This window comes from Vicia villosa, linkage group LG3, assembly GCF_029867415.1.
Source record: "Vicia villosa cultivar HV-30 ecotype Madison, WI linkage group LG3, Vvil1.0, whole genome shotgun sequence".
NCBI classification, from domain to species: domain Eukaryota; kingdom Viridiplantae; phylum Streptophyta; class Magnoliopsida; order Fabales; family Fabaceae; genus Vicia; species Vicia villosa.
Genome location: NC_081182.1, coordinates 189,373,154 through 189,396,675, shown reverse-complemented (window position 1 = coordinate 189,396,675; position 23,522 = coordinate 189,373,154). Strand labels below are relative to the sequence as shown.

General features: G+C 31.8%; 2 protein-coding genes across 2 annotated transcripts; one reads left to right on the top strand and one right to left on the bottom strand.

Moving 5' to 3' along the window:
* Positions 1–4,682: 4,682 nt before the first annotated feature.
* On the top strand, positions 4,683–7,491 carry LOC131662693 (protein DUF642 L-GALACTONO-1,4-LACTONE-RESPONSIVE GENE 2-like). Its single transcript, XM_058932546.1, has 3 exons — positions 4,683–4,837; positions 5,751–6,245; positions 6,833–7,491. Exons 1-3 carry the CDS (start codon positions 4,753–4,755, stop codon positions 7,351–7,353), a joined length of 1,101 nt encoding a protein of 366 aa, XP_058788529.1. The 5' UTR covers positions 4,683–4,752; the 3' UTR covers positions 7,354–7,491.
* Positions 7,492–7,734: 243 nt separating this feature from the next.
* LOC131659573 (ent-kaurenoic acid oxidase 2-like) lies at positions 7,735–23,148 on the bottom strand. The gene is made up of 8 exons (XM_058928746.1): positions 22,922–23,148; positions 16,572–16,896; positions 15,498–15,902; positions 15,327–15,410; positions 15,066–15,144; positions 8,128–8,234; positions 7,919–8,037; positions 7,735–7,825 (listed from the first exon to the last, which is right to left on the bottom strand). The coding sequence occupies exons 1-8, from the start codon at positions 23,146–23,148 to the stop codon at positions 7,735–7,737; spliced, it is 1,437 nt and encodes a 478-aa protein (XP_058784729.1).
* Between the last annotated feature and the right edge of the window lie 374 nt (positions 23,149–23,522).

Genomic DNA, 23,522 nt, shown 5'->3' with positions numbered 1-23,522 from the left:
TGTTAGCTACAATACCTAATTCATTACGCGGCAACATTTTCTTATAATAAACCAAAAAGAATTATAATGAATCATGAAGGCATCCAAATAACACATGTTTATGTTTGGTTCAATGTTTAACTTGGACAAAATTGATTCTAAGATTGCACTTAAATGAAATTGACTTTTTTTTATATCTAAATGTATATATATGATATCTAAATGAAATTGGTTCAATGTTTGGTTAAATGTATATAAATATAAACTATTTTATATCTAATTTACTTTTTTATTAATTAAATTTTACAAAATCTATTAATTTTTGTCTTTGCAAAAACAAAAATACATATAATAAAATTACTAAACTTAAAATAAATAGAAGATTAAAATGGAATGACTTCAATGGTTGATATGGTCTCAAATTTTGCTTCATACTTATCAATATTGTTGGTATTTTCAAATTCAAATAATTTTATTGTGTTTATAAACAAAATAATAATAAAATTAGCATGCTTACAAATTAAATTCGGTTTCAAAATATAGACCTATGTTATGACATTGGAATAAATTTACTACATAACACTATTGTTTCGGTAAATAAGAGCAAAATAAAACGTCATCTATTACAAAATTGTTTACTCAAAAATATGACAATCAAAATCATATAAATAAAAATATTATGCAGTAAAAGGAATTATCTTAAATAATACACTTTTAAAACTATAAATATACACATAATTTATTTATTTTTATACCAAACTCCAAAACAAAATCATGTACGGACCATGGCCCGCGGATCGGTTCGACAGCTACGCGGAACGGACTACGACAGATGGGCGGATCCAAAATTCTAATTCAACTTGCCATTTTTACAGGTGCACTAGTCGACTCTGCTGACTACGACCCGTTTTATCACCTTTATCTAAATCATATGATACGTGAATGGTTGATTTTTGCCTACTCCATGAAGAAAAAATAACTCAAGCTCACATTCCTACATCTATAAGAGGTTATATTGTTATTCCATAAATTTTCAATGACCTAAAGGCAAAACATGAGTAGATTTCACACTTTTAAATAGAAAAATGTGGTTTTAAAAAACGTATAGTAAATGATATGGCTTTTGGATGATATTAACACATAATCTTTTTAAGCGATTGTAAAAATACAGACAATTATAAAAATGATTAAATCCAAATACTTCCCTCTTAATTGATGAGAAAAATAATTAAGCTTATATTTATTCGTAAGAATTAGTTAGGTTAAGAATATATATAATATTTTATAGAATATATCGTAAGTATATTTTCTATATAATTAATTCAATAAGTTGTAAATCATATTATATAATATAATTTCTGTAGGCTATTCAAACATACAGTTTTATTTGAATGTCTCGTACTTTTTTATTTAAATATAATATTAGAGTAGAAAATCAAACAAAGCAATGAAAAAGGCGGATGGATCAGAAGCCATATGTGTTGTCATGCGCGGTAGGGATCATGAGGACCACACACGAGAGCTTTGGCAGTGCACGTGAGACGGTGGTTGATTGTGGTCTTTAGGGACAGACTGAATCAAAGCAGATGGTTTTATTTGTGGAGGTGATGAGCAGGAAAGCCGTCTAAATCAGTGGCAATGGTGGCGGAAGTGCTATGGTGGACATTGTTACTTTACATCCAAACAAAACAACATTGGGATGTCGATGGATTTATACAGTTAAAATTGGGCCAATTGGTCAGATCGATTGTTTCAAAGTCTGTTGGGTAGCCAAAGAATACACACAGATATTTGGTCTTAATTATGGTGACATTTTTTCTCCAGTGGCCAATATCTGTTCAATTTGCCTCTTTCTTGCAATGGATGTCATTCATCATTGGCCACTTCATCAGTTGAACATTTAAAAAGTTTTTTTTACACAGAGAATTAGAGGAAAAAGTTGATATGGATCAGTCTCCAGGTTTTACTGTTCCTGGTAATTCTAGACTTGTTTTTCGACTTCGTCATTCTCTTTATGGTGGATCGTTCAAGGCCAAGCTTTGTTAATATGTTTGGACTAATATGACATGGCGCAACTGTATACCTCCTTCAAAAGCTCTCATCCTTTAAAGAATTTTACACAATGTCATCCCAACTGATGAAAATTAGCACACTCATGAAGAAACCATACCTCGTCTCTTTTTCAATTGTAGCTTTGCCTCCAAAATTTGGAACTGGATCTCTAGGAGCTTCAGTATTCATCTTGCCATTTCTAACATTGCTAATTGTTGGAAAGTAATTGATAGAGGATGGTTTCACATTGCAAAGTAGTGATTATGGCTGAAATCCAATTTGTTTTTGCTGAAATTTGGTTTGCAAGAAACAAAGCTAGATTTGATACTATTGCTTTTAATTAGAAAATGTGCATTAGTAACATTGCTAGCTTGTTGAGATTGGAGGGTAATAATGCTAACATAAAAGGTGCAACTAATGTAATTGACTTCACTATCTTCAAGAACCTCATTATAAGCATCATTCATCCAAAGATAAAAAGAAACATTTATGTTCTTTGGAGCCATCCTCTTATTAGTTGGATCAAAGGAAATACATATGGTGTGACTAAGGGAACTCCCTCTCTTTGTGCTTGTGGTGCGATGTCCATAAATACAAATGGTGATCAAGTAGGCTCCTTTTCCTTTTTCATTGGAGAAGTAATTTGAGGAACCTTGTCCCTCGGTCTATCAAAAGTTGTTGGTTGTACTGCCTGCACAATTTGAGGAACTTTGGTCTTATGGTAACTCTTATTTATCGGGAAGGTAACACTTGTGTTGATATTCTTGCTATTTTAGATTTAAATAATATGCATGATACTTGGTACAACCATGTAGTTAGAGAAGCTTGCGAGAATTTATTGAGCACCTAACTTGGATTTCTAAAGCTAAGATATATGTCTTTTTGAGGGGTTTTGGTTTTAGTCCCCCCTTCTTTCTTTGTTTTTTATTTTCTTTTTTAATGAATTTTCAAGTTTAAAAGAAATATATCGTCCTCCTTGATTTTTTTTCATGCAAGCCAGGGGTGGATCTTCCTTGGGACAAGCCACCCCAAAGTTTTGATGATATTTTTAAAAATAAATATAATAAAAAATTTTTCCTATAAAATTTAATATTTATAAATATATCAAGCACCATGTTACCAAAAATGCACTGTGGTTGAGTGGATATGTCGTATAACTATAACCTCAAACATGCATAAATTGTTTGGTTGTTATTTTTTTCACATAAAATGATTTCAATCAATTATCACTATACAAAATTATTGAACAAAGAGCATATAAAAATAGTAAATCTACAATAATAAAGCACATTAATATAATAATATTGGTTGACACGTTGAAAATAATTAATTGATTTTTGAAGATGTATCAATAAATTTTATAGTATATTTCGACATACTTTTGCACAAGAGTTTTTTTAAAAAAAATAATTTATACATTTATTAACATAAAATGTAAAAACAAATAGAATGAATTTGTTTTGGGTAGAAATGAGATATCGCTACGCGCAATTGCATAGACTAATGCCTCAAGTCGGATTCCTCAAAAGAATTTAACAAAGTTGCATGTCCAGGAGCAAGATGAAACCCAAATTTTTTAAATAAGACGGAAGAGATCTCTTACCATCTCATTCAAGTATAATATTGATAAAACGTAAAGCTATTCGGAACTCACTTCTTGTCATTGATAATCATATCACAAAAGAAAAACAAATTAAAGCAATATTAGAGGACCTTCTTAAAAAAACTCGATTAGATAAGTATATCCCCAAGAATTGTCACTTTCTAATGCTTATATGGCGTGTGTTGAGAACAGGTTGTGTCTAGAAAAATGAGCATCAAACATGACAATGCTGCTGTCCAGATTGCATATACACGTACCAAACAATAATATAATTTCAACACGTTAAATTGAGCTGTAGAGCATGAGAGATCCATCACCTTGACTTGCGTTTGAAAACTGCAACCATTACAAGATTAACAAATAAAACCACCGACATTATTAAAACAATAAACAAACAAGAGTTGGTGTGAAACACACACATTATGAAATATTACTGTGTCTGGTTGAATTAGTTCTGACAAGTTAAAGACTGATTTTAAATATTAACCTGTTTTTTTCTTTTTTTTACTAAATATCAATGTGTATGTGTTTGATTGATCTAGTGGAATTTATATATATATTAAATACATTACAACTACATAGACATCTATAATTACGTTTAATTTATTTTTAAATTATTATCCGTGTTATTTTATAAGTATCAGATCGTGTTTGAGATGTCTGTGTTTCAAAAAGTATAGTTTTTTTTATAAAATTGTAAGTTCAATTTTCACTGAGTGTGGCCAAACGAAACTGTCCTGTCGAACATGTATATTTTGCTCGCACTTTTTTCCGAAACCAATTAAAATTTTAAAACGGAATAGCTACACTTATTAAGAGATGCTCTTAGTCTCACAGCATGAATTATGGAGAAAACCCCGGGTTGAAAAAATACACCAAAACATTGAACTTTAGAGTTTAGACACAACAACACATGTGCATCCAAAATAGCTTTATCTACAATTTCAAAATAACTTTTTCTACAATTTTCAATTAAAAAAGTGCTTTTTTTCTACGTGATTTTTGGTGAGTGCTATCCATCATAATTTCCTAAACTTGTTTCTCTCTCTCCAATATAAAAACAAACCCAACCTCTCTTTCTACTTCACTTCCACTTCCACACTTAGCTCAAACCTCCAATGGCGGTGCCTCTTTCTATAGTTTGTCTGGCTTTCCTCTTTGTTGCTTCAGCTTTTGCTTCTCTTCAGCCTAGAATACCAGAAGGTATATTGTTCACATTTTCTTTGTTTTCATATGTTCATATTTTGGATTGGAAAAGTTTTGGTCACGGATGTTTTTTACATACATTTTGCTTTTTATGTGTTTTTTATTTATTTATATATTTTTTAGTCTTTTTTCACTTTACTTTGATGTGTTTAATGCTGTCAATTATATAGGATTGTTTTTTATTTAAATGTTTGTAGTTAGTTTTAAGATCTGTTATTTTTTATGAACTTTACCGTGTTTGGATCTGATTATTTAGTAAGTTAATAGCAATTTATTTGTTTATATCTCAAATGTTGTACTAATTTTTTTATAGTTAATTTCTGTTTAGGATTCTGTGTAACTCTTTTCAGTTTTGTTCCATTAAGTCACATCAGTTTGTAGTTGTGTAGTGACATTTTGTTTGTAGTTGTGTAGTGACATCTGACATAGGAGTTGTGTTGAGAATTTCACCATTAAAATTCACTGGACATGTGATTCAATGAATTTCAATGGTGACATTGTCATCATAACTCTCACATGATATAGATTATAATCTAACGATCAAAATCATCGCCACGTTGAATTAAGGCGAGCGGATGATTAGAGACTATTGTTACCCTCAATATGAGACTTTAGACCAGTGTAGTCAAGATCAAGTGTTGGATCGTAAGATCAAAATGTGCTGGGCCTTTTTTTTGGGCTTGAATTATAATTTTATGTTTTTGTGTATGTGTGTATAAATATATATATAAAAATTGAAGTTGCTATTTTCTCGTTCGGTAAGATCTTACGGGCCATGCTAACGATCCTAATTTTACGATTTTTTACAAGCTGACTGATCCTATTTAAGATCTCGTATTGCTTTAGAGTGTACTAGTGCTAGAATAGAATCTAATGTTTGTTTTTGTGTAAACATTTTAATCTTTTGCAGTTTATCTTCAAAATGGAAACTTCGAGGAGAAGCCAAACCCTAAAGATCTCTTAAAAACAAAGCTCGTCGGAAAATATTCGCTACCGAAATGGGAAATCAACGGTTTGGTTGAGTATGTATCCGGAGGTCCACAACCAGGAGGAATGTATTTCCCAGTGACTCATGGAACACATGCTGTAAGACTAGGAAACGAAGCCTCAATTTCTCAAACAATCAAAGTCAGACCCGGTCAACGCTACGCTTTAATTCTCGGCGCATCGAGGACTTGTGCACAAGACGAAGTTTTGAGAATCTCTGTGCCTCCACAAACCGGCGATGTTCCTTTGCAAACGTTGTATAGTCTCAATGGTGATGTTATTGCTTGGGGATTTAAGGCTACTTCTAATGTTGCTAAAGTGACTTTTCATAATCCTGGTGTTCAAGAAGATGCTGCTTGTGGTCCTCTTCTTGATGCTATTGCTATCAGAGAGTTTTATCCTCCAATGCCAACCAGAGGTAATGAATGCTTGCAACTACAAACCAAACACCCTTTATAACTTGTACTTTTTTGACCAAAAAAGTTGAACTTTTGATAAATACTTTCCATTTTTGATTCCGTATTTAATGCTCTTGAAGTGTTTGTTAGCATTTGCATTTATGTTGAGTTACATCTATAGAGTAGAAGGATATTAGATCCTACCTATAAACAAACTACTGACACAGACATGAATACCAGACACGTTGAATGTAAGCTTATGTGGTGGTGTTGTGTTGGATACTGACTAGCGTAGTAGATACATAATATTATCATCTTGAGAGTGTGCTTCTCTCAAAGTCTTAGGTTTGAATTCCGCTAAGTGCTAACAATCCCTGTGTTGAATTAGTCCACGCAGAGCTTTGCGCTGGCTTTAAATAGGCCCCTTGTTAGTGGACGGTGAGATTGGTCTCATTGGATTAGTCGGTCCGGTCGAAGGCCGGATACCAAAGTTAAAAAAAAAAAATATATATATTGTTATCTATCTGCTTGCCATTTCTTTTAGTGTTTAGTGTTTCAATCTCTCATTTTGTGATCTAACCATTGCATAATCTATGGTTTATTGCAGTTAATTTGGTGAAAAATCCTAGCTTCGAGGAGGGTCCATTCCCGATTTTCAACTCAACCAACGGCGTCCTCCTCCCACCACAACAACAGGATCTCTTCTCACCGCTCCCCGGTTGGATCGTCGAGTCACTCAAAGCCGTGAAATTCATCGACGCAAACCACTTCAACGTCCCATTCGGACTAGGAGCAGTCGAGCTCGTCGCCGGCCGAGAAAGCGCGATTGCACAAATCATCCGAACAGTTACCAACAAAGTCTACAAGATCACATTCTCGGTCGGAGACGCGAAAAACGGCTGCCACGGATCAATGCTGGTTGAAGCATTTGCTGCAAAGGACACTTTTAAAGTTCCTTTTAAATCTGAAGGGAAGGGGAAATTCATAACTGTGAGTTTCAAGTTCAAGGCTGTTGCACCAAGGACTAGACTCACATTCTATAGCTCTTTCTATCATACTAGAATTGATGATTTTGGTTCTCTTTGTGGTCCTGTTCTTGATCAGGTTATTGTCTCCCCTTTGGCCTAAATATGTAATTGAGTTATAGACTTTTACTTTAAGATGTGGCAATTGAGATTTTAGCAAGTCACTTAAGTTCTTTCTTTTGTATAATTGCATGAAGAATTAAAGATAATATTTTCAAAGAATATTTACTTTTCCTTTTTAGATTTCTCTTATACTTGTTAATTTTCAATTTTTATACTCTTTAATCTTAAATTTTCAATTGATAACTGTGTAGAGATATCAGAAAAATTAATAACTGTGTAGAGATATCAGACGTAGACTGTAGTTGCGCAAGTTTGAACTCGCGACATTCTACTTATTAAACAATTAAGAAACTATCTATAACCAACTGCTATTAATTCAACTATGGCTTCTTCAGCACTTTTATTCTTCATTTTTTCTTCTTCACAATTTGCCGAACTTGACCTCGACGCCGTCGATAGGAGCAGGATGTGAAAGATAAATGATATCTGCGTTTGGATTAGTGAGCTCCCACCTTCATAAATTCACATACATATACAAAAATAACATTAGATTGTAAGTAAAAGAATCTTACATATTTATGAAAGTTAAAAATCAAAGACATTACTTGTATCCTATGGACAAATGATGAAGAAAAAGTGCTAATTGAAGTCTTGCAAGCATGTTTCCAGGGCATAGTCTTTGTCCAGCACCAAAAACTTGGTATGTTCCAGGCTTTGCTGGCTCCTAAGATTTTATATGTAAAGAATGAAAAAATATATATAACTAGCATAAAAAAAGATTGAAACTCAAATAAAAGAATGTCATTAAACATACATTCCATCTATCAGGATCAAAATGCATGGGATCTTTGAAGTTCTTTGGGTTTGTATGGAAATAGCGAAGGAAGAGAATTACTTTCCAACCTTTTGGTATTTTATAACCTACAAAAGAAATTGTGTTTTCAAGATAAAAAATATTAGTTGTAATGTTAGAAAAAATATATTCTAATATTAGTTGGGTTGAAAAAGATACTAATTAAAACACTTAATACAAAATCAGCAAATCATTGATTATCTAATGAGTATCATTTTTCTACACTATGATAATAATAAAAAGAATATTGCAATTAAATGAGAATACAAAAATGTTATTACAATCTCACCAATATAAATGATGGTTAAATTCTCTAGATTTTTCTCTCAAAGATGTTTTCAATCTCACCATCAATTTACTAAAATATTTATTTACTAATCGCATATATGCTTCTTTTTCTCTCCTCTTTACAGAGGAAATCTATCAATATCCCCCTTTTTAATTAGGTGGAGGGCTCAACCAGTCACGCATCACTTATGCAAAACTGATGCTTATCCTTAGGTAAGGACCATCATATCTGAACAATTATCATCGGTATAAATTTTTTCAAGTTGTAATTGCTTGAAATCCAATATATCTCATATCAAGTGATATCTCTCACATTGATATGCTTTGGCCTCGAGTGAAAACTCACATTCTTGTTCAAGTGGATTGCATTTTAACTATCACAAAGTACAACGTAGTTTTGTTGTTATTTCTCTAATTCATGCAAAAACTGCTTAATCCATAATTTTTTCTTCCAAACTTATGTTATTGCATTGAATTTCGTCTATGTGTTAGACAAAGAAATACACTTTTGTAGTTTCGATTGTAATGATACATCTCCCCAAGAAATTGTAATCAAGAATCCATAAGTTGATTTCCTTTAATCAATATCTCACGCCATATCTGCATTTGTGTAGCCAATTAATTCAAGTTTTTGACTTCTAAAGCACAAACTAATTTTGGAAGTTCCTATGAGATAATCAAAGATGCACTTCACAACATTCTAGTGCTTATTTTCTAGATTAGCCAAGAATATGCTAACAACACTAACCATCATATGCTCTTGTACATATCATTGCATACATTAAGCTTCCAACAGCTGAGGCATATGACACCTTGTTCATCTCCTACTTTTCAATTTTAATTGCAGGACTCTGCTTTAAAATAAGACAAAAGTGAGTAGCAACTAACTTTTCCTTTTCCATGTGAAATAGCTCCAACACCTTCTCGATATATTTTTCTTGTTATAACCATAACTTGTGTTCCTTCTGATCACGATAGATGGACATGCCAAAAATATGCTTTGACTGTCTTAAGTATTTCATAGCAAAATACTTCTTCATTTCATTCTTTAACTTGTCGATCTTCTCACTATTTTGTCCTACAATCAACATATTGACAACATACAAAAGTAGTATGATGAACTCACAGTCATCAATTCTCTTCACAAACAATTATCATAATTATTACTTTGGTATTCATGATCAATCATGAGTGAATTAACTTCTTATACCATTGACGTGGATCTTGGTTAAGTCCATATAAACTCTTTTTCTACTGACATACTAAGTCTTCTTTGCGTTAGACTTCGAATTCCTCTTACCGCTCCATGTAAATTTCTTCTTCTAATATCCATGAAGAAATGCAGGTTTCACATATAATTGTTTCACATCTAGATTCAAACTTGAAGCCGAACCAAGCACTACCCGAATCAATGACATCTTTACCATGGGTGAAAAAATATATTCAAATTCAATGCCTTTGTTTTAATTAAAGCCTTTCATGACTAATCTCGCCTTGTATCTAGGTTTCTACTTATTCTCCCTAATCTTTAACTTGTACACCCATTTGTTTTTTAGTTCTCTTTTACCTTTTGGTAAATAAACCAACTTATAATTCAAGTTCTCATGAAAGAATTTCATTTCTTCTTACATGACCTTCAACCAATCCCTTTTATGGTTATCCACCATAGCTTCTTCATAAGACTCGGGTTCTCCCCGTTCAGCGAGTAACACAAATCCCGTTGTAGGATATTTTTTCTGCATTTTATGTATCCTGGACGACCTTCTTAATTGGGCCTATTATTCTTCATCCTCATAGTCTCCAATCAAATCTTCATTATCATTGCCACTTCTATTACCATATGTTATTTCTTCAATTGGACCAATATTAATTGAAGGTACTTTTTTCATCTCCAATATCTTATATTTCATCTCCTCCGCAATGCTCTAGAGGAGGAACTAGATCCAATTTGATTGTATGTTATCTAGATATAACATGCTTAACTTCCTAATGAATATATTCAATATTTTAGTCTACAAAGAAGACAAAATATTTGCTTCTAATGATATTTTTCTTTATAGGATCTGGTAACCGGTATCCAAATTCTTCATTTCTATATTCCTAGAAGATGAATTCCTTTGAATTTGAGTCGAGTTTTGATCTCTCATCTGTTAGAACAATAATAAATGCTTTATAACCAAAACCTGTCTAAAAGCTTTAATGGTCGTACAAGAAAATTACCATCAAATTTATTTCCCTAAAGTCATAATACTTCTTCATTTCATTCTTTAACTTGTCGATCTTCTCACTATTTTTCCCTACAATCAATATATCATCAACATACAAGAGTAGTATGATGAACTCATCATCATCAATACAAACAAACAATTAACATAATTATTACTTCAATATTCATGATCAGTCATGAGTGAATTAACTTCTTATACCATTGACGGGGATTTTGGTTAAGTCCATATAATTTTTTTTCTAATGATATGCTAAGTCTTCTTTTAATTTGAGTGTGAATTCCTATTACTGCTCCATGTAAATTTCTTCTTCTAAATATCCATGAAGAAATGCAGGTTTCACATATAATTGTTCCACATCTAGATTTAAACTTGAAGTCGAACCAAGCACTACCCGAATCAATGACATATTTACCATGGGTGAAAAAAATCTCTTCAAAGTCAATGAATTTATTTTAATTGAAGCCTTTCAGGACTAATCTCGCCTTGTATCTAGGTTGTGACTTATTCTCCCTAGTCTTTAACTTGTATACCCATTTATTTTTTGTTCTATTTTACCTTTTTAGTAAATCTATCAACTTATAAGTCAAGTTCTCTAGAAAGGATTTCATTTCTTCTTGCATGACCTTTAACTAGTCCTTTTATGTTAATCTACCATAGCCTCTTCATAAGACTCTGGTTCTCCCCCATCAGCGAGTAATACAATTCTCGTTGAAGGATATTTGGTTGGTAATTTATGTATCTTGGATGACCTTTTTAATTGGGGCTATTATTCTTCATCCTCATAGTCTCCAATCAAATCTTCATTATCATTGTCACTTCTATTACCATTTTTTATTTCTTCAGCTGGACTGATATTAATTTAAGGTATATTTTTTACATCTCCAATTTATTACATTTCATCTCCCCCGTAATACTCTAGAGGAGGAATTAGATCCAATTCGATTGTATGTTATCTAGATATAACATGCTGAACTCCCTAATGCATATATTTAATATTTTGGTCTTCAAAGAAGAAAAAATATATGCTTCTATGATATTTTTCTTTATAGGATATGATAACCTATATCCAAATTCTTCATGTCCATATCCTAAGAAGATGAATTCCTTTGACTTTGAGTCGATTTTGATCTCTCATATTTTTGAAAAAGAACAAATGCTCTACAACCAAAACCTATCTAAAACCTTCAAATGGTTGTAGGAGACATATTTACCTGACCTAAACATGTTTGGAATATCACCCATCAACGAAGCTGGAGGGGATAGGTTGATTAAATCAATTGTAGTCATCAGAGCCTCACCCTAAAAACTCTTGGGTAACATGGAATAACATTGTTCTCACTCTTTCAACAGTATTTTTGTTAATTCTCTCAGCCACTCCATTGTACTGAGGCATCTACGAACATATCTTTCAATCCAAATTCCACTACTCAAAATCTCCAATAAATTCTCCTCTATTGTCAGTGCAAACACATTTTAACTTCTTTCTAGTCTCTCGCTTAATACTAGCATGAAATTGTTTGAATACTACAAATACATGGTCTTTTGTTTTGAGGACATACATCAAAACCTTTTTGAAGTGGTCACCAATAAAGGTAACAAAATACCTTGCACCTCTAAAAGTACTAATGGTCATTGGACCACAAATATCAGAATGCACCAAATCTATGTTTTATTCCAGCCAAGTAATGTGTACATGGCTTAAGAGACATTTCCGATCCTTTCATACTTGTCAAAGTACCTCACTTAGAGAGAAGTTGAAGTTCATTCTCACTAATATGTTCATGACGTTTATGCTATAGCTCAAGCAAGGAGAATTATCAGAGAGCATTAATACACCCATTATTGTCTTTAGCTTCTATCCCATAAAGAGTTCTTACTTTCTTTCCTCAAGCAATTATCGATGAAATTTTTTAGATTCCATTTTCTATCTCCAAACACATTAGTATGGCCTTCTTCGTCCAATGGATATTAGATTGAGACATGTTAGGAACATGTCTCAAATATTTCAATGTGAGGCGAAAATTGGTGTTTGTTTCTAGGCAAACATCTCCTTTTCCCACATTCTTAGATCTATTATGATTCCCCGTCTTCACATGACAAAAATCACCGATTGTATAAGAAGAAGAAAAATCCATTTTTTAGGTTACATGGAATGTTGCACAAAAATCCATGACTCAAAATGTATCTTGGGATGCAAAATTAACACGACCATCATCACATATGAATATTACCTTATTGTCTTGAATAATAGTAGCGATTATGTTACTTGCTTAACCATTTTCTTGCTTATCTCTTTTGGGCATCCTACATTCTCTCTTGCTGTGACCTTTCTCGTGAAAATAATAAAATTCCACGTCTTTTCTAGTCCATGATATTCCTCTATATTTATCTCTTGACTTTCACTTTGACTTGTCTCTAGTATTGAACTATTTGTGGATGCATGTTCAACGATACTCTACGACAAGTGCCTTAGAATATATTGGTATTTAATATTCGTTCTTTCTTTATTCTTAATTGAACATACTATATTTTACTATGTCCAATGTTAGAACACATTTGGTGTTGAATTGCTCAATAAAGCCACAAGTGGGTCCAAAGTGTCTAGCAAGGAACTTAGTAATAATAATGCTTGCAATGCATCTTAAAGTATCATTTTCAAATGTGCCAAGACTTACCATTAACTCCACACGTTCCCTTATTGCCAACTATGAGTGATGGTAATAAAGTAGGTAGATGTCAATGATGGAGATGCACACATCATATATTCAGAGACAAAGTAGGAAGATGAAGAAAGGGTCAAGATTAGAAAAAAAACTATGTTTGTGATCCCTGCCACTTTGCAAAAAAAAAAAAAACTATATTTCCTTTTCTTGATAATTGTAATAATTATTTGAAATGCTTTATATGTTACACATGGACATATGGACCCATTAATACAAATGTTTTTCAAGGTTTTATATGTTTTCTTTTATCATAGTGGATGACCATTCCAAATATATTTACACTTTACTTATGAAAATCATGTCTAAAACCAGGTCACACATTCAATATTTCATAGAGTTTACATAAACTCAATTTTCTGTTAAATTTTAAATTATTAGAAATGATAATGATTTAAAATTGAACACGACGTTCTTTTACACTTCACTTGGAATTTCACATCAAACATTTTGGGTAGAAACTCCACAAGAAAACTCTGTTGTGGAGGGAAAACACAAACATATTCTAAATACCACATTTTAAATTAATATAATACCAATAAATATACTTCAACACAAAACTCCTTTCCAGCTCATATTCGATACATTTTTCCACCTTTCTTTTGGTTTTTTTAGCCTCTGTGACCACTCTGACTCAACATAGAGATAATTTAGACGATAGAGCTAAGAAAAGATTTTCAACAAGACACAAAAAGAATAACTTATGTCTTACCATTGAAACAACTTGCATATATCTTCAATTATTTTAATACATATATTTAAAATTCTTTATGGTTTTATGATAACACTTTTCAAATCATGTTGGTAATCAAACCTATCTTCATGTTTTACCAGATTCCACTTTTGATGCACATTTAAATATTACCCTAAACATTATAGAACCAAAACAATGTGTTGATGATGACATTTATGATATTATGATATTCACAAGGACTTCCCACTCACCAGGATATTTATTATCATTGTCTTCCTATTTTAAAATCATCATCTAACCATATAAAGAAGAATTTCATAAGTTTGTCTTTTCACATGGAGAACTAAGGTTAGAATCATTCAAGAAGCTAAAAATATGAATCTCATAAAAAGGTCAAATTCATTTCCCTAAAGTCAAATGGTAAAACTGTCAAAGCCAAGGCACACAAATATGAGAAAGTGGAGTCAGATGATAAGGCTTTAGGTGATGAAGATGCTAAAAAATTAGATGATGAAGAATTGACGTTTCTCACCTAGAAGATCCAAAATATGCACGTAATGAGAATGTTCCCAAAAAAGAGCACTCAATCCTACATAAGATAAGCATCTAGACCCAACAAAGAAGACCACGAGACCTGCTATGGTTACAACAAGCCATAACACTTCAATAATAAATGTCCAAAGCTTAAAAAGGAGAATCTGAAGGATGAAAATTTCAAAGAAAGAAATAAGAAAGGTCTCTTGGCAAAATGAATGGCTCTAAAGAATCAGAGGTTGATGAACAAGCAAATGTACCACTAAGAAAAACTTTTATAAGATAACAAATATGAAAATGGTTTGCAATAGAGTGTTTTATGAATTTTTCATAGTATATTCCTTTCTTAAATTAATATATAAATAATTTATATATAGTTGAAAGAAAAAGAAACAAGTAAAATAGTAATTTATTTAATAAATTGCAAACATGTACCTTTATAATCAACTTCATTTACAACTTTTCTGAAAACAAAACTCGCAACATTAGCCATTCTTATAACTTCTTCAACGACCTGTGTACAATTATTAATAAATATATAAAATTAATATAATTAATTAAGGTATATATATATATATATATATATATATATATATATATATATATATATATATATATATATATATATATATATATATATATATATATATATATATATATATATAGACACACACACACACACAACAAGTGAAATACCTTATTTGTATATTTTAAATTCGAAACATCTTTGGCTGTAATATAATCCCCAGGACTCTCCTTTGTAAAAGTCGTATTCTCTTCCTACAATTGAAACAACATTTATTATCACAATCTTGTTGTAAAACCACAATTTAAAGTTATGATTATAAGGCACAAATTTGTTTATACCCTTAGTTTTTTTAGCACAATTGGATACTTCGCAAGAAGGTAAATAGCCCACATAGATACAAGAGAAGTAGTGGCATATCCACCAATCACCAAAGAGATAATGTTATCTACAATTTCGTTGTCACTCAATTTTCCATTATCGTCTTCAATTTGCATCAACCCATCCATTAGATCAATTGTTTCCACCTTATTTTCATTCTTTAATTTTCTCTTATCTAATTCCATGTAAAAAATGTCCTCAAGCTTTCGTCTACAATGAAGAGCATGATGATATGCAAAACCCCGAATATTAATCGGAAAGGCTCTCACTCCTTGAAGCAAGCCTTCACAGAGTTTATCCAAGGAATATGGTAAAAGGCCTGGCTCCTTGCTCATGAATAATTTTCCAATGATATCAAATGTCATCTGCATTTAATATTTAATATTGGTTAACTCTATTATTTTAAAAATCCCAAATTAGTGTTTAGTGAAGATTTTCACATGATTGTAAAAGAAAATAAAAAATGCACGAAAAATAATTTTACATCAATATCTAATGATGATCGTATATTCAATCAAATCAAAGATCTTTTTATCAATTGTATGACATGGTATTAAGGGTGACAAAATAGGTCCGACCAGTCAGGTATGTCTGTTTTTCTCGCATTTTTTTGTAGGGCAGATCAAGGTTTTAGCTTTGCATCTTCTACTATGTCTACCTCATCCTGCCCTGTTTCTTTATGGGATTTTGCGAGTGTAGACATTAACATAGATTTTACAACTTTTAGGCTTTAGGGATGCAAGGCCCGCCCCTCCCCATCCCTTATTTTTTATGGAGCGAGCCAAAGTGTTAGACTCGTAATCTCTATTATGTTTGTCTTTCCCCTCCCTATTTTTTCTTCGTGTTTTTAGAGGAAAGTATTTATCAGGGCGAACATGCTCATTTGCCACCCTTACATGTTGAAAACCTAAACATAACAAGTATGTCACACTAAAATATGCTAAAAAATGTCATACAACTAATTTTATAATATTTTTCTGTAATTTGATGGAATTCGAGAAATTTATTTTATGTAAATGTTAAGATATAAATACCTTTTGGGTTTCAAATTTTGCTTTGATTTTACCCATTCTTGCCCAAGATCGTAAAGCAGCGAGTATGTGAGGCTGAACAAGAGCAGCGATACGGTTTAGGGCCTCAGGCCGATTAATGGTATTGGTAACAACATTGCGGAGGCGTGTATGAGCTTTTCCTTGGACAGACGACAATGAAGTTCGGCCCGTAAGTTCAAAAGTTGGCCATTCTGGTTTGAACTTGTCTTCTGAGAATAACACAAACTTATTTATAGGTGGAGTATATACTATGATGGATGGTGCGCCAAATAAGTGTGTTTTAAACATGCCTGCTCCATCCCCATATCTGTTTCATTATTTATCAAAAATCACGTGTCACAATGATAATGGAAATAAGCAATATGAAATTCTATGTAACTATAATAACATTATGTTGAAAATGTTATGTATAAATTTGACACTAGATTGATAATATTAGTGATGCATGTTTGATAAGGACTCTGAGTAATAATTCAAAGAATTTTACAATTTCAATAATCAATTTGGATATCTATTCTAGTTATGACATAAAAACCTTTAAACCTTTCTATTTTTTGAAAGTTTGTTGTGTAAATTGTTGCTTGGTGTGCAAGTAACAACTTATTATAACTATATAAAGATATATGTGAATTAATAATAATCACTTTTTTCCTCATGAATATAATCTCTATCTTTTCAGTTAATACTCTCTTTTTTCTCAATCTTCTCTCTCATAACAAGTTATCCCTAAAAAATTAATATCAAGATAAAAAATGATTCTAGCGATTCAAGTGATTGGAAGTAAATTCAATCATAGTGGTCACAAGATGTGTGAGGTATAGTGGAAACTAGTTTGCATTTCTTGAAGATGCAGGAGAAGCACAAAGTAAAACCTTCAAAGAAAACAAGAAAAGATACTACAATGCATTGTTCCTTATCCATCAATGTGTGGATTCAAATTTTTTTGAAAAGATATCTAGTGAAACTAGCTCCAAGGCCGCAAGGGACAATTTGGAATAATACTATGGTCTTGAATCTTGATGTCAAAGTCAAAACGTGAAGCTGAAATCATTGATAAGTCAACTTGATGTGCTACTAATGAAGAATGATGAAAAATAGGTGATTACATCTCAAGATTACAAACTCTTATAAACCAAATGAAAGTAGTATGGTGAATCTCTTAGTTAATTGAAGATCTTTAAAGAAATATTGAGAACCTTGCCTCGTTCAACTAATCATATAGAGGTGACCATAGAAGATACAAATTATTTTGATAATATGAAGGTTAAGGACTTGTAGAGTAGACTTGAAGCTCATGAAACATAAATCTACCTAATAAAAGTGGAAGAATAACAAAGGCATGAATCAACGGAATAAAAAAAGGTTGAAGACAATCTTGAATGATCAAACAAAAATGGATGAGGGTTTTTCAAGAACAAATGCAAGATAAATAACTTTGATAATAAGTAGGTGCAATGTTACAATTGTGAGAAGCGGACACATTGTGTTAATGAAAATTGGCTAGACAAAGGAAAAATTCCAATATTGGCTAAGAAGAAGCCAAGATATCTTTAGAATACTCTGGCATAAACTCATATCCATTTATGCTAATGAATTAAATTGATATTGAGGTCTTAATTTCTCAAATTTGGCATCTTGGTATTGGTTGTAGCAATCACATGACTGGAAAAAGCATTGACTAATGATTTTGATGCAAGATACTAGTATAAAATAAGCTAACAATAAGTCCATATTAGCATAAGGCATGGGACATGCGGTCATACTAAGAAAATACGAGAAAACAACAATAATCAGAAATGTGTTGTTCGCCTCTGACATGCAATATATCCTAATGAGTGTGGGATAATTGGTGAAAAGGCTACTCAATAATCATCAATAATGATTGTTAGAAGCTATTCAACTCCAATAAGAGAGCGACCCTTAAGTATTGCTTGTCAAGAAACATAACTTTCAAGACATGTATTCAGACAACGCATTTAAACTGTTTTGCTATGACAACACATGAATAAGAAGATGAGTTACGTCATAAATTGTATGGTCACTTAAACTACAAAATCCTGAGTAAACTGAATTCGAAAGGAATGGTGATATGAGTTCCTAAGATGCATATCTATGGAAGTTCATTTACTATATGCTTGGTAGGGAAGCAAACTAGACTAACTTTCAGTTCTAGTTTTCCTATGAGAGTCAATAAGAGGTTAAGTGTAGTTCAATTGGATATTTTTTGACTACTACATAGCTATAGTGGTATCAAATATTTCATCACTTTTGTGGACGAGTTATCCATGATGTTATAGTTATTTTTTATCAAGGATAAGAGTAAAGTCTTGGATATCTTAAAAAACCAAAGTATTGGTAAAAAAGTAGATTGGCAAGATAATGATTATCCTGAGAACTGATGGAGGAGGTGAGTACACCTCAAAGGATTTGGAATCAATTTGTGCAAGCCAAGGTATCATATATGAAAGAGGTTTTTTTCTTTATGCATAAAAGTTTTTTTCTTTTATTGAAAAGTTTAGTTGGGAGAGTTATGAATCAAAATATTTGAAATAAAAATATTAAATTACAATAACAATCTCATTTGTAAAAATTTGTAAAAGAAGGTGTTGGTTTTTTTGGTGTAAAAAGAAAAAGTGTAGAATGTTCACTTCTCTGTTCCATCTTCTCATATTTTATTTCAAAATCTTCAATTTTTCTTTCAACACAAAAGTTGCTTTACCTTAAACTATAACTGAATTCCAAATCCTTCTAACAAATGGGACAAAGTTTTGATGTTAGAGCAAACAATTGACTAGTTTTAAAAACTTCGGGCTCCAATTTGAAACATACCTCTAATTAAAATTCGACAATTATCAGATAAGCCCCTGCTTCCTACATATTGGCATGCAATTTTCCATTTCTCAGTCAACCCCTCTGATAGAAGAAATCTATCCAATCGACTCATAGCACTTCCATCCAGTTTAATCCATGTAAACTTGCTACCAGATAAGGGAACATCCACTAGATCCAAGATTTCTATGAATTCCCCAAATTCTAATATGTATCCTTTATTAACTAAAGTACTTTGCTATTTATATCATTCTCCTTCTTAATAGCATTGAAATCCCTTCTTTTTGATAGGATTTCAACACCTACAAATGTTGTATGACATGATATTCATGATGGACCATTATTGTTTGCTTCCCTCTATTTTCTTCCTTTTTGATCCCTAACCTCCATGCATTTAATCTCCTCCATATGCACGTTATAAACTTTAAAGCCTTTTTCCTAAATTTTGTATGATACTTCAACATTCTTCTACCACATTCGCATCTGAAGTTGAATCATAACATAATGCAAAAAAACCCCGGAAAAGTTTATCCATTGAAGAATATGATTGATTTGATAATGATGGAATTACGGTCGTTTTTGTCTTAAATGTTTTGGCGGTCTGAGAGATGATAAGTAGGATGGTCGAAATACATCTTGATCTCTACTCATTTACAAGTTTTGAGAATTCATGACTCCTTTAATATCGGGCTACCAAAGGTAATAAATCATTATTTATCATACCAAACTTAAAGGATTGAAAGCTCTGTCTGCCATTTGCTTGTCTCATCCATTATTTTCCTGCATATAGACCATGTTTTTAGATATTTCCAAAATTGTGGACATACTTCCATTTTTCGACCTCCTAAAACCATTGCCTTAACTAGTCGCCTTCACTTTCCGTAAGTGTTGAGAGTTTTCCCTCCTCCCTTTCTTCAAGCTAGCATAGATTTGCTGCCAATGGTGTCACTTTGATCGCAAAGTAACCTTCCATGTTGAAGATGTCTTGAGTATTATAGTTCATGCATAGATTCTCCACTACTCCCACACGGGCTCTGTTGAACCTGAGCAACTCCTAATTATCCTCAAAGTGAGCAAAAGGTAGTGTTTATGCCTGTTAGCGATTTGATCTGGTGTCCTTACTCTAATTTCGCCTTGGTTGTTATTATTCTTAAGCACATGAGCATATGTCCTTGTTATTAGTCCTTTACATAAATATATTATATATTTTTAAAAATGGTGGTTAAAGAAAGAATAATTGTTAGGTTTGTGGTCGGTGATGGTCATGAAGGTAAATAGTAGTGGTCGGAATGTTGGTTTTCTATGGTCGAAATAATCGTCAAAGTAGTAGTAGATGATTGTGAATTATAATGGTCAAAGTGGTGGTTAGAGGGATAGTTAGTGGTGGAAGATGGTCAGAGTAGTAATTGAAAGTGGATAAAGTGATGATCAATGGAGGTCATAGTTGTTGTTAGTGATAGTTGACGGTGGTCAGAATGGTGACCAACTATTGGTAGTACTCACATTTGCAATCAAAGATGACTGTAGTAATGATCGACGATGTTCATATTGGTGGTCGATGTTATTCATAGTAATATTGATTAATGAACAAAGTAGTGATCATAATGGCGGTTTCTAAGGTGATTAGATTGAAGATTATAGATGAATACATTAGTGATTAGAAGTAGTTATTGTGGTGGTTGGTGGTGGTTAAAATGATGATTAACTTGATCAAAATGGTGATCAATAGATGAGAATGATAGTTGAAGTAGCGGTTGCGGACATAGATACTGACATCTTTGCATTAATAAAAAAAAATGAATTTCCAAATTTTAATAAAAAATCTGTTTTAAAATTTAATAAAAAATTAAATCAACTTCATATTTTTCTAACAAATTTTACCTTCACAACTAGGGGTGGGAATAGGCCAGGCCGGCCTACAGGGGCCTACGGCCCAGCCTACATAGGCCTAGGCCTATTTAATAAAGAGGTCAGACTTAAGCTTTTTTAAAAAGCCTATTTTATTAAATAGGTCAGGCTTAGGCTATTAAAAAAGCCTATGAAGCCTTATAGGTCGGCCTATATTTTCATATATATTAGAGATATGTTAAATAAATTGGTCCACGTATGCATATATATTAGAAAAGAAAAGCTAAATAGACTACCCTCTCTCTATATATATATATATATATATATATATATATATATATATATATATATATATATATATATATATATATATATATATATATATATATATATATATAACAAATGTTAAATAGGTTCACATATATATGTATACATAGGTCGACCTACAAGACTTCCTAAGTTATATAGATTAATTGAAAATTTTAATGAGATACAGACTTTTTAAATAGGCTTTCAGGCCATATCAGACTTTTAAAAAGGCCAGGCCAGACCAAAAAATCGAGCCTATGATAGGCCTTAGGTCAGTCTTAGGCCTTTTAAGTTTATCGTAGGCCAGACCCAGGCCTTCTAAAGTCTAGCCTAGCCTATTTCCACCCCTATTCACAACTAGGGTTGGCAACGAACCAAACTAACTCAAAAATAGTTCGGAACTTGATTCGAAAATTAAATCGTTGAACTAGGTTCATGAACCAAATGAGCTGAGTATGGGCTAAAAACTAAGTTCGTTAACTAAATGAGTTGAACTTGAACTATACATAGTTCGACTCGTTAGGTTCATGAGTCAACTTGATTATATATGAGATAAATTATATTGTCTTTAAGAGTAAGTTTAAATATTTGCTCTAAATCTTAGTATCATATTTTATTTTAATCTAACAGTTTGAATTGATAATTTATATTCTCTAGTGAGCAAAATATTTCAACAAATAAAATTAACATCGTATAAATTTCAATCTTATAACTTTTATTTTATTTCTATATTTTTTATTTAAAAAATATTAATTTAAAATGTCAAATATATATGTAAAAAAAATAGACTTTAAAAAATTACTTTTAAGTCCGTGAAATAAGCGAGTTGAACTTAACAAGATAAACCTAACGAGCTGAATTGAGATGTTCGTGAACTTCTAACAAGTCGAGTTTGACTTGAAAAAAAGTTTGAGATAAACTCGAACTCGAATTCAAACTCGGCCAATTCTTAACGAGTTGAGTTTGAGCTGGAAAAAAAGTTCGTCATGAACTCGAACTCGAACTCGAACTTGATCAATTCTTAACGAGTCAAACTGAGCTGAGGCGAGTTCGACTCGACTCGACTCATTTTCAGCCCTATTCACAACCACTTCAAATGACCTTTAATTATATGTTTATTTATTATATTATAGTAAAATTTTACTTTTCAATATATGTTTATTTATTATATTAATACTGTTATTGATTAATTATTTCATTCAAATCTCATATTTTTAACAACAATAAAGTGATCTTGAAATGATTCTTATATTTTTGGCGTACTAAACAATTTTATAGACGTTTTTCCATATAAAAAATATGATTAGATGGACTAAATTAGTAATTCATTGCAAATTAAAACTTACTTGCGTCTCTTAGCATTAATAAAATCATCTGGACGTCGAACAATTTTGAAGTACCAAAGAAAACTAATCATTTCTCCAATGAAAGGCAAACCCATATGACCTGGAGGCAATTTTGTTGAAGATTTGAAGCACTTGAATTTGAGAGAAATAACATACCAATATTCATTCCACCACCATAACACAAACCCAATAACTACACCAAACAACCCTAAATATATTGCATCCATTATTCTTAACTTTCTCACTATGTGATTTTTATTACGTTGCTGAGTTTATATGTTATGGTTATATAATTATATTTATAATATCACTCCTTTCTTTTTAGGTATGATTCTTCATGGTTTATTCCTTTAGCTTATACGTCATGGGAGTTTTTATATTTATTATTGTACTCATTTCTTTGTAGGTAAGATTCTTCATGGTTTATTCCTCGGACTTCTGTTTACTAGCCAACAAATATTGAACCAACTTTAGCCTTGTCACACAAAAATATATGAAACAAATACATATCATTATTGTATTTTTCGAGTACATAATACAACGATGCCTTTCGAACCTTTAGGCTATCTTTAGATATTTTAAATTGAAAACTAGTAGGTTG

Excerpts from the sequence above, each read along its gene's own strand:
- LOC131659573 (XM_058928746.1), bottom strand. The coding sequence starts at position 23,148 with ATGGATGCAATATATTTAGGGTTGTTTGGTGTAGTTATTGGGTTTGTG. Across the intron at positions 15,411-15,497 it reads TTGTGCTAAAAAAACTAAGG|GAAGAGAATACGACTTTTAC; the intron begins GTATAAACAAAT and ends TTTCAATTGTAG. Across the intron at positions 15,145-15,326 it reads ATTTAAAATATACAAATAAG|GTCGTTGAAGAAGTTATAAG; the intron begins GTATTTCACTTG and ends AATTGTACACAG.
- LOC131662693 (XM_058932546.1), top strand. The coding sequence starts at position 4,753 with ATGGCGGTGCCTCTTTCTATAGTTTGTCTGGCTTTCCTCTTTGTTGCT. Across the intron at positions 4,838-5,750 it reads TCAGCCTAGAATACCAGAAG|TTTATCTTCAAAATGGAAAC; the intron begins GTATATTGTTCA and ends AATCTTTTGCAG. Across the intron at positions 6,246-6,832 it reads TCCTCCAATGCCAACCAGAG|TTAATTTGGTGAAAAATCCT; the intron begins GTAATGAATGCT and ends GGTTTATTGCAG.